The 12118-nt window shown below is 51.5% G+C and overlaps 1 protein-coding gene across 1 annotated transcript; it reads left to right on the top strand.

The window, feature by feature from the left end:
- The first annotated feature begins 579 nt into the window (after positions 1–579).
- On the top strand, positions 580–10917 carry LOC104627739 (V-set domain-containing T-cell activation inhibitor 1-like). Its single transcript, XM_010296089.1, is given in 4 exon segments — positions 580–611; positions 5438–5502; positions 7034–7381; positions 10523–10917. Coding segments are annotated over 4 exon segments (840 nt in total).
- Positions 10918–12118: the final 1201 nt, after the last annotated feature.

Genomic DNA, 12118 nt, shown 5'->3' with positions numbered 1-12118 from the left:
CTGAACCTATGTGGCTCTGATGGCACTGCTGAGCCTGGAGGAGCTTCTTAGCACAGCACAGAAAGGCAGGGGAAGATGCATATTGCGGATGGGGCCAGGAAGGGGACCTGCAGGTGGGACCTCTCTGCCTAGTGCCAACAGCATGATTGGAGATTTTAGCAAGGAGACCTGAGCTAGTCCTGGATATAACGCAACCCACCAGCAATGGGTGAGCTGTGGATTTACATGAGAGACTGCTGTACTCGACCCCAGGATTAGCTGGCTACCAAACCATGAGCTGTGTTATTTTTTTGTTTTAAATCAGACATGTTTCTTTAATGGGTGGTGTAGGAAGCTTCTCCTATTGCCCCACTGACTAACCAGGCCTCCCTGCTTTTGACTGTCCTGGTGGAGGGAGCTGAGATGCTCACTGCTTCCTCATTCCTGAGAGTTCACTGCTTGGGCTCACTGCTCCTCTGCTCCAGTTATTTAAGCAGGACAGCCAGGGAGAATATATCATGCGAAGGACAGGGGCTGTGCTGAACAGTGTGGGACCTTCGGGCACCTGGTGTTTGGCTTGTCTTCATAGGTGCTGTGACCATGGCATCCCAAGGCCAGGTCATTTGCTGGAGGTATGGTATTATCTGCATCTGCTTCGGAAGAGAGAGGAGGGAGGGAATTGCATTTTCCAGACTCCTCAGCTGTATCACCCTGCTGCCAGGAGCTTTCAAGACAGCAGTTCATTGCAGCTTGACTCTACTGCACTCACCGAAGCTACTTAAATACCTGTACAGCTTCTTTTATACAATCATTAAGGCCATATAGCTGTCAGACACCCACGTGCAGGCCATTGACTGTAGCCTGGATGGAGATGTGTGTCCTAGAAACTGTGCATGGCTGCAATACACTACCTCAGGTTTGAATGCTGTGGTAGGTCAGGGTATCAATGGCTTGAGAAAGACTCTGTGTTTCTGCTGTTGTAGGTTGGGTTATCAATGGCTTGAGGAAGGCTCTGCATTCCTTCTACTGGCCCTCAGACAGTCGCTTATGTTTTCATCACATCAGCGTGCTGTGGGGAGAAAGGCAGAAGCTGTCCTACAGCAAGTTTCCTTGCTGTGAGGGTCAGGGGTAAGAGCTGGGAAGATGTGCAAGCTGGTTTGTGCCTCTTGTTTCAGTGAGCCCATTTCCTTTGAAGCTATTGACCAAGTCCTGGTGAACTACACTCAGAAAAAGAAGTATCCTGTGGAAGGCTGTAAAAATATCTACCTCATATCCTTTTCTCCTGATTAGTTGGAAATAACCTCCACCAGATGGCTAAATTAGTTGGTAAACTTGCTTCAGCCTCTGATGAATGTGGACTGAGCTTGCATCTAAACCTGACTGCTTGAACAGAGCCACCAATAAGCCGTGTCTCTTTATCCCAGGTGTGGGCTTTTCCAGGCTGAATGGAGGCAGAGGCTCCAGTGAGGTGTGTGAGATATCCCTGCTTGTGTTTATTCTGTCAAAAAGAGTTTCAGCTGTTATGAGTATCTGTCCCACCTGAGCTGAACAGCAGCGGGGAGAAGGATAGTCCATGTGTGAACAAATAAGACTCTCTCATGCATTGAGCCATGCTCCATCTTTCTCACATGGAGCATCAAGGAAGAATTAAATAGTCATATTATCTGCACCTTTTCACGAACAAAACTGAGATCACCAGTAGACATAATGTAGCACGGTGTAAATAGCCACTGGATATCGTATTCCTCATGTGTCTGGAATGCATGTAATAGCCAGCTCTGTTATTCTCAGGAGGCAGCCCAGCTGGCTTTTGTCAAGGAAATGCAGTAACTGATGGGTGTGAAAAAGTGCATGCCTACCCCTTGCTGCTCTGCCAGCCCCTCTGCCCACTCCAGGCAGCTGCGCGCAGCCAGACGGCAGCAGGTTGCTGGAAGCAGCAGGCTTCTTCAAGGCTCTTGGCCTCTTCAGGCTAATCTTGAAATGCAGAAATAGCCCAGGGAGAGGGGTGAATTTTCCAGGAAGCATCAGAGGAGCAGTGGGAGGTTTCTATCAATTTCAGGAAAAAACCAAAACAACTCAAAAAATGAAACTGAAGCACTGAGAAAAGTTGAGCTCTGCAACCGCTTATTGGAATGGAAAACTCTTCCTTTTGGGTGACCCCTGCCATGTTATTTCTTTTCCACAGTAATCTCTGACATAAGGAGGATGGCAGGGACCTTCAATCTCTTAATCTTCCATTTTTTTAAAATCCTCACACCTCTAAACCCGTTCCCAAGGGAAAGCTGACTCTGCACGGAGCTAGAGCTCAGGAGGATCTGTCACGGCAGGGCTCTCTCTGTTCCCGGGGCTGTGCTCGCAGCATTCAGGCTGCCCAGAGCGGTGGGCAAAACCCCATTTGGCTGATCAGGCACGGGACTGGGCAAAAGAGGGCAGGGAGCATGGAGCGGCATCCCGTGGGCTGCCAAAGTGCCGCCCCGAACTGAAGGCTTCAACTTGTGCGGTCCCAGCTGTCTGCGTCAGCCTGTTTCCATGCCTCTGAGATGCTGGAAGTATCAGCGGTGCTGATGCACAGAAAATTGCTTTTTGCTTGAACTGCTGGACTGGACTGTTGCAAAACACAGCTACTGTCAGTGTGCGGCCGGGTTGCCAGCTTCCGCTTGTTCTCCCTGCACTCCAGATCTACTCAGTATGCATGGGGGGGCTCGCAGGAAAATACATTTAAAGCCCTTGTGATTCTTGGATCTCGTAGTTTCTGTGGAGGAAGCTCCAAAGGCCCTGATTTCCCCTTGTCCCTGGTAAGGGGTGTTAAAGTGGGCAGCAGCATCCATGTACCTAAAATTGCCACCCCTCCTTGTAACAGACGAGCGGCTTTTTCCATCAGCCCTGCTGGTGCCTTGAACCAGGGGTAGGAAACACCTCTCTGGATGCAAAGCTATCAAGGCTTTGCAGTTATGGGGGCAGGTGGTGCCAACGGGGGACAAAACGTTGGTACTGGCCCATTTGTGCTGGTTTGTGTTTGTCCGTGAGCGAGCTGAGGATGGTTTTGCCCAGCAGAGTGCTACAGCAGAGGTGGTCTTCAGGCCAGAGGGTCCTTTTGAGGACTGGAGGCAAGTGTGGTGGCACCTGAAGCATTCAGGGACTGCATAGGAAGGGCGACCTGGCTGCTTGTCCCCTGCCATACGCCCTCCGGCATTTACCGATGAAATCCCCTGTAACCCACAGGCCGCATCGCTTGGCTCCCAGCAACTTCTTCCCTGCCCACTCTTGGGGAGGAGAATTTTGATCGAGAGGGGTGAAGGTGAGTCACACCTGCTGTGTGACAGCACGGCGCAGCTGCTGCTTGCTATGTGCTTCCCGCATGTGAGAGCTGAGGCTAGTCATGGCAACCCGTCTTGAGTTTATAGCAACTATCTTGCTCTGGGATCAGCTCTGTGGAAATCGGTGGAGCTCCTCGAGGAGGTGGATGTTATTCAGCATATGCAAGAGGCTTGGTATCTGCCCCAGCATAGGATTGTCCCATGGTGAGTCTTGGCCGAAACACTGAGACCCTGAGTGGGGTTGAGCCCTGTGGGACATGACAAGTCTTTGCTGGGAGCTGTCACGCTGTGGGATCTACATGAGCCAGCAAATGAAGTCCCCATTCCACAGGCCCCCCCAGGGGAGGTGGTGGCTAGTGATGGGTCCCCAGCTCCCCAGTGCCCATGGCTGGAGGATATGGGGTCAGCTGTGACTGCAGCTGCTGGGCACCACGAGCGGGCAGGTGGAGAACTGCTGTCCACCCTGGTTGTGAGTGAAAGCTGATGAGAGCGGAGAGGAAGCAAAACATGTGGCACCTCTCAGCTCTGAGGGCATCTAGGCAGGGAGTGCTTGGTACGGATGTGAACCTTTGTATGGATTTATCGCACACTTGTGGTGAAATACACGGTTCTGATTCCTTCTCCTGAGCCTGCTGGCATGTGCAGACAGGGCTTCCTGAGGCAACTTTCCACTGGCTTTAAGGATGAGGATGGAAGGGAGACAGCAGGAAGGCAAACAAGCCTTCTGCAACATCTCCCCTCCTCTCCACCCCCTCTTTCAACCCATCTTCCCTTTCTCCCGTCCCTGCTGCTCCTTGCAGGAGGGGCTGGTTCACATGGCGTAGCTCCCTGGAGCTCCATATCAGCCCTGTAATCATGACATCGGCAGTGATTGAGGCACGACTGTGCAAGTAATGGATGCAGGGACACATTAACGGCGAGAGGAGTTTGCGGTTGTCTGGACACGGGTGGGCTCTTGGGCGTGAGGCTGCCTGATGTGTTGGGAAAGAGGGTGCTACAAGCTGGCAAACGCTGCTGAAGCGGAGCAGCTATTTTTGGATGGGCGAGAGGGCTGTGACATCTCGCAGGCTGGTCCTGCCTGGGGACGAGATAGGAAGCAGCAGCTCAGGAGTTTCTGTGTACCACAAGGCAAAAAAAGCCCTGGGCTGGTAGCCCCAGACGCTGTGCGAAGTGGCCCGTGCCTCCTGCAGCGCAGCTCCCTCCAGCACCCTGCCAAGCTTGGGAATGGTAAAGTGCCCCGTGAGGGCCTCCTGCAGCTCCCTGGGCTTCTCCTTGGACAATCCTGAGCAGGGCTGAGCCCAGCACGCTTGTGAGACTGTTGGGTGTGAGCACGTGAGCTGCTTGCCCTGGGATGTACCAGTGGGTTTTTTTGGGGAGCTGCTTCGAGGCTTGCTGTGGTGGGGAGCTGAGGTTGCTGCCGCAACCCCCCAGCCCACATAAAAAAGTGCCCAGGACCACGTGTGACAGCTCCACTGGCTGCAGCGGGAACCTGCACCCGGCCGGGGCTGTGCCAGAGACAGGTTGCCCTTGGCAAGGCTGGAGCTGTGCTGCTCCGTGCCATGCTGCCTGTTGTCTCCTCTGCCAGGGCTGCTCTGCTGGTGTCGCTTGGCAAGTGGTCCTCACCTCCTCAGTCCCTCATTCAACAGCCCCTTATCCCTCTGCGCAGGGAGCACCCCAAATCTGACCAGCTCACAAACTTGACTCTGTTTCCAGCCCCCTCCTGCCAGCTCCCTGGCTTGTACCAGGTGTCTCCTGGGGTCATGGGCCTGTCTCAGTGCTCTGCTCACCTCCCTGGGCAACTGGTCCCTCACAAGTGCCAGCAGGGACTGACCGGCTCGTTTATGCACCAGGGGATGCTGAGAGGAGCATCCTCTGCTGGGACCCGCTGCCTCCTCCCAAAGGCAAAGCCTGGGTCTCCTCACCTCCTGCCACATGGTTCCCCACCTTTGATGATGAGTACCCATCCGAATGTTCATCACTGCTGTGGACACAAGCTTCACCGGTCCACCTTGCTCTATGTCTGTGGCTTACACACCTTGACCTCCTTCCTGCCAGCAGCTCTGCAGATGTACACCATAGGCACAGGGTGTGAAGGAGGTGGGCTGTGCAATAATGTTGTCTTTTCTTTTTCCCCCGAATAGCATGACTACAGTCATTATCATCCTGGCTGCTGTGATTGCCCTGATCATCGGGTTTGGTGTCTCAGGTATGTGACTGCTCAGACTTCTTGCTGTTACCAGTGGGCCGATGAACTTCTGCCCTGCCTCTACCTCCGTGTCTCCATCCTGTGCATGGGCTGAGGTGTGACCTTGTGTGGAAATGCCGCCTATGACCTTTTGATGAAGGCTCACTTTATAACGCTTGTGTGCCAGGTGGCTGAATGAAGACCGCACAGGCAACTTCAGTCTGTCCTTTCTCAACAAGATAGCACCCCGTGCCATTAAACCACAAGGAGCTGTGCTCTCCTTGGAGACTGTGAGCTCTTGTAGGTTTTAAATAATGCAGAGGTTTATACACACACACACAAATAATGCAGAGGTTTACACACACACACAAATAATGCAGAGGTTTACACACAGACACACGCACGCACGCTCAGGTTGGGTTAGAAGACACCAGCACTTGGCACTCAGTGCTGAGTGAGGAAATCTGTGTTGGCTCTTAATTTCCGTAAAAACTTGTCAGCAGGCTGGCCCCAGGCTGCAGCCGTGGCAGCACGCGCATGAGCCCCGGTGCTGTGGGGCAGCTCCGTTTTGCCCTGGGAAGTGCGGTCCTGGACTATGGTTTCACAGCAGAAATTAAGGCTTTTTTTGTTTGTTTTTAGTTATATCTGGCACGCTAGCAACTGAAACATTCAACTCCGTCTGTTGCTCCTTGGGAAGCCAGCTGAGGCAAGGCGTCGATAAGTGCAGCGCAGCTTGTGCTGCTGGAGATGTAGTGCTGTGTTAGCTGGCATCTCCTTGGGCATGAAGCCCTAAACCTACACGTACAGAAGGTCCTGAACATACCGTGCTCCTTCTCCGAGGTGGTAGGAGACGATGGTATTTATTGCGAAGTCGGGCAGCATCTGCCAGGATGGGGCACATTCCCCTGCTTCCTCAGAGGTGACAAAAGTGTGTTGCTTTGGTGTTGGCCAAAATGCAGCCTCCTTGCGGTCTCCTGAATGAGGACACTTAGGGAAGAGCTGCACAGGAAAGAGGACCCGGCTTCGGGAAGGAGCTAACTCTCAAGTTTTCTAGTTAGAATTTGACTTGCGAAGCAATCTGTGTCCCCAGGGGAGGGAAATGCTGACTTTTCTTAAATGAAAGAAAACAGTTTGGATTCCAGTAAGGGTGAAAGAGCAGCCTCTTATTTCGCTGCCAGGATTGTGCCTTGCAGTCACATTTATATTGCATAAAGGGACGTTCTGACTAAGACAAGACAAAAAAATCATGCTCTTCTGGCAGCTGCAAAGAGAAAAATCCCTGATATATATGAGTAAGCAAGAAAACACTGTGCAAATTCTTCTTAAACAAATTGAAGCTGCCTGCTAAAGAAATGCTCCTGTGCTTTACCTTGGTATATAAGCCATGGGAACTGACCTCTGCTAGCAGCACTGGTAGCTGCTACTGGTGTCCTTGCGATGCGCCGGTGCCGGTTCAGCCTTGCGGTTGGTGCATGACAGCCGCAGGGTAGTTTGGCTTTTCTCTGCACTCACCACCTCACCTTTCTCACGCCACATTGCTTTCTCCTTGCAGGAAAACACTCCATCAGCGTGACGGCGCTGACGTCTCCAGGGAACATTGGCCAGCGTGGTGTCCTGGGCTGCGCTTTCGAGCCCGACATCCAGATGGGCAGCATAGCCATCCGTTGGGCCAAGGCGGGAGTAGCCGGGCTGGTTCATGAGTTTAAAGGTGGGAAGGACCACCTGCAAGATCAAGACACGTCGTTTCAGGGCCGCACGGCAGTGTTTGCGGAGCAGGTGATGGGCGGCAATGCTTCCCTGGAGCTGAGGGACGTGCAGCTCTCCGATGCCGGCACCTACCGCTGCTCCGTCACCACGGCCAGAGGGAGCGGGGCGGCAGTGCTGCGGTTCAGGACGGGAGGTGAGGGGTATGGGGAAGAAAATACTGCTGCAAAACGCAGGCTAACGTGGCTCGGTCAGACATACCCCCAGTTATGCTGATGCTAAAGGCTGCATGAGTGGCACCCACTCCTTCACAGGCCACCGTTGAGTCCGGCACCCCTGAGTAGTACTGGGGTATTTTTGGCTTTTCCAGAGGTGTTTATGGCCTTACCCACTGTTTCCATATCCTTCACAGAATCACTAAGGTTGGAAAGGACCTTCAAGATCATCAAGTCCAACCATTAATCCAGCGCCACCAGGCCCCCTAAACCATGTCCCGAAGTGCCACATCCACACGTTTTTTGAACACTTCCAGAGATGGTGACTCCACCACCTCCCTGGGCAGCCTGTTCCAATGCCTGACCACCCTCTCGGTGAAGAAATTTTTCCTAATATCCAAACTAAACCTCCCCTGGTGCAACTTGAGGCCATTTCCTCTCGTCCTATCGCTGGTTACTTGGGAGAAGAGACCAACACCCTCGTCGCCACAACCCCCTTTCAGGTAGTTGTAGAGAGCGATAAGGTCTCCCCTCAGCCTCCTCTTCTCCAGACTAAACAACCCCAGTTCCCTCAGCCACTCCCCATAAGACTTGTGCTCCAGACCCCTCACCAGCTTTGTTGCCCTCCTTTGGACACGCTTGAGCACTTCAGCATCCTTCTTGTAGTGAGGGGCCCAAAACCGAACACAGTATTCAAGCTGCAGCCTCACCAGTGCCGAGTACAGGGGCATGATCACGTCCCTGCTCCTGCTGGTCACACTGTTTCTGATACAGGCCAGGACGCTGTTTGACTTCTTGTTCCAGAAAAGATGATTATTTTAACGCATTCACTCAGTTTTCTTCTATTTACCACATGCAGTCTACCAGCTACTTAACTGACTACAAAGAGCCCCTAAGAATGGGAGTAGCTAATTGATCTTATAAAGATTCAGATTTTACACCTGTTAAAGAAAAAAATTATAGCTTTTGCTCTCTGGATTAAGATATATCTCCAGCCAGGAGGAGTGCTGCATAGTAAAAATTGTAGCCTATTTCGTATTTTCTTTTCTCTTCTTCTACTGTATTCAGTTTTTTGAAATTACTATCAAAGCAACAAACCACCCATATCACAGTTATCATCTGAATTATTACGTATCTGCTAGAGTTAATTGTTCACCTTGTTATGAGTCAACCTCAAAACAGACACAGATGAATTTTGACTTGTGGGTGCTTAATTCTTCTGAACCCTCTGGGCTTGGCCATCATGTTTCACCACTGGCACAAACCAATATGCTCCCACTGAACTCAGCAGTGTTTCACCTATTTTTCTGTCACCTCTGAGTCTTTCTAATGAAACTGTGGTGAGTTGCACCAACTATATGATATGGATAACATGAGTCTGCATGGGTAGGTAGTCTTAGTGTTTCTCTGGATGGCTTTTGCTGGCATCCCTGAGGTCCCAGCATATCTCTTGATCTGTTGAGCCCAACAGCTCAAGTTGGGAGAGGAACAAACTATCATCAGACCTCTCCAAACCAAGGAAATGCAGTTTTAGGATGGGTGACTTCTTATGTGGTGAGGACAGCCATACCGGCAGCATGGGGGGTTCCTCTGTGGTTCAGGCCAGTCATAGCAGGACAGTAGTAACCAGCAGTGCTCTTGAATGAGACGGGCTGCTTTTCTGTAGGTCTGTAGGTCCAGTCTCCTCCTTTGGCCCAGCAGAGCCAAAGCACCAGGAGGTGGGCACCAGCTTTTGGGCAGGAGCTTGTGACAGATGTCTTGGAGACGCAGCCACTTCCCCATGTCACTCACAGGGAGCCCAGCCTGGGACAGAAAGGCAATAACGGGGTTGGTGTTGCAGGAATGTCTGGCCAGTGTTGTTTCACACAGTCTCCCATTTCTTACTGAAAGCATGTTTTGTGCCCTGTTGCCACGTGAAGAACTTTCCCAAGCAGTGAAAAAAAAAGTGCTGGGCTCACAGGCCCCTTATCTTGTGATGGCAAGGATGGAAGAACTGCTTGGGACTACGGTAGGTAGCAGCAAGGCCAGAGGGCTTTGGCTCGTGTCTGAGGCGTGCTTAAGTCCCGTGGGGACTTTGTCTCTTATCTCTCCTTGAAACTTTGTGAATCTGCCTGCTTTTGTGTTGCTTGATTTGATGTTTAAAGTAATCCACACAGAAAAGGCATTAGAGAGAACATGTGAAATGCTGCATTAGGTTTTATTTCCATTGAAATCAGTGAACTCGGCTCTCCTAAAAAGCTCATTTCTCTTCACACCTGTACACATGGGAAATACGATGAATATACAGAGACCAAGGCTAACAAAGCTTTATTTGAGATGGTCTTGGCTTTAAAACACAGCTGAGTTTGCAATGGGCTTTAAACGTTTTGTTTAATCCAGGGATGGGGATGTAAATCTTGCAGCTCAAGCCACATTTTAGTCTGCCCTCAGCCCCAGCGGGTGCAGATGGAGCTTCCCTTGGCTGCAGCCCTGTTTAGCGTGAGAGTCACATCACGAAGCAGTAGGTGTTGGTCAGGCTCCCTTCTCAGTCAGCGGAGCGGGTGAGTCACCTTCCCCTTCCCCCTCTGTCTCTGATAACGGCAATCGTTTTTGGCTTGTCTCTCCCTGCCGAGAACAGCAGGTGCCTCCTTTCAGCCACCCCTCCTTTCAGCCCCCCGCCTTCAGGAGGAGCGAGCGGAGCCATGCTGGCTGTGGTTCCTGCTCAGGGAAGCCGGGCGTTTGGCAGACACAGGTGGCCTCAGGCTGGCCAGGTCCTGAGCCCAGTCTCTTCTGGGAGCCCGAGTGTCCAGCAGCTCTTGGGGAATGCCCAGGACCCGGCTTGTAATTGTTAAGCAGAGTTGGTTAAAGACACTAAAGCTGTGCCATGACCTCAGCAGATCTTGTCAAACTGGACTGCCTTGTCCTAGGAGTCTTCAGACCCCCTGTAGTCACATCCCTGGAGCCCAACCTATAGAGACCTCTGAGCCTCTGTGTTTGGTTTGGCTACATGCGGTGCTGCGACGCTAAGCAGCAAGTGTCCTAAAAACACCTGAGACTGACCGGCAGATGCAGTTGGGTGTTTCATGCCCAGTTCCCAAAACATTTGCCTTTTTCTGACTCTCTCTCCTTTTTCCCTCCCGAAGCCTTCAGCACCCCCAAGGTCCATGTGGAGAAGAGCAGCAGTGGGGACACATTGCAGTGCGAAGCACCACGCTGGTTCCCTCGACCCGCTGTGCGCTGGACAGCCTGCAGCGATGCTGGGGAGTACCTACCTCACATTGCCAACACCAGCTACGAGCTGAATGCTGAAAACATCACTCTGAAAGTGGTTTCCTTTCTGCACAACGTTTCTGCTAATGCCACCTACACCTGTGTGATTGAAAACAGCATTGCCAAGGCTACAGGCAACATCAAAGTGACAGGTAGAGTTTAACACCACCCAGAGACCACAGGCACAGGGGAGAAGAGAGTTTAAACAGTGCGCCTGTGTGCGTCGGGGGCCTCCTGCAGCACCCGTGTCAGCCAAGGCAGGGACTGAAATACGTGGTTAATCCAAGCCCCTCTCTCTCTGTCCCTGGAATGAAGGAAAGGGTCTGTGTTTGGTCCTGCTATTTCAGATGTTTTTCGTGGTAACGATTGCTCCCTTAGCACGGGGACAGAACTGCCAGGGAAGGGGAAAGAAGGAAGGACACACTTCAAAAGAATGTATTCCTTTGAATGTTAACCAAAACCAAACCAACCAACCAAAACCCCCAAATTTCGACACCTTCTTTAGCCAGTTCAGCTTAGATCCCTTTTGCATACCAAACCAACAGGCCCCTTTGGCTGTTACTAATAACAATCTTTGATTCCAGCCCACCCCCTTTATTTGAAAGGCCATCTTATTCATGGGAAAGCAAACTTTCCAAAAAGCCTAGATATTTTTTCCTGTTCTACATGAGAAAGGTCATAGCTCTTCTACAGCAAGAGCTTTATTGCAGTGAGTCTCCAGCACAAGAGGCAGGATCTATCTTTGTCAACATTCAGAAAAATGGGGAGGAATAAATATACACACTTGCTTTGCCTTCCCTGCTGTGTTCCCCATTCTGGTAGCCTCTCACTATATTCTTCTGCTACAGATCTCAGCATTACAAGGGGGACAAACTTGCAGCTGGTGAACTTGAACACAGAGTCACCGTCCTCCTCCCTTCCAGCCTGTCACTGGATGCTTCTGCTTCCCCTGTATCTGCTGTTGATATAACGCCTCTATAAAACAATCAGAAACACTGCTGGACATGGAGGTAAGCTTGGAAAGGGAAACTCTCAAGCATATATGCTTTGTATATGTAGACCCTCTTTATGAGTTTTGTTACAGCAGCAGACTTGTCTCAAGCCTGCCCGAATTGGGAGGACGTGTCTTTCCCCTGTACCCACCCTTTCCCCATCCCCAGCTTTAGGTGGGACGCATGGCTTGTCCCTCTCACAGGCTCCCTCCTGGCTTCTCCCACCACTTTCTGCAACTTTAGAGATTCTTTTCTTACACCATTGACTCTCATCTCTTACTCGCCCCCTCACTCTCTTTTCCTCCCCTCCTCACCCTTCTCTCTGACCTGAAAGATAGATGTCTTGCTGCTCCGCATACCCTCAGAATCTCAGCTACAGCTCATGGCTTGAGGCAGTGTGGACTTCTTTCTCTCCCTCCCCATGAGGCCTGCTGTGTTACAAGCCTTGCTTGCACCGCTTTACTCAGACAACTCCAT

Source organism: Phaethon lepturus, unplaced genomic scaffold, assembly GCF_000687285.1.
Source record: "Phaethon lepturus isolate BGI_N335 unplaced genomic scaffold, ASM68728v1 scaffold36131, whole genome shotgun sequence".
Classification (NCBI taxonomy): domain Eukaryota; kingdom Metazoa; phylum Chordata; class Aves; order Phaethontiformes; family Phaethontidae; genus Phaethon; species Phaethon lepturus.
The sequence above is the reverse complement of the archived record's forward strand: the minus strand, read 5'-3'. Positions and strand labels throughout refer to the sequence as shown.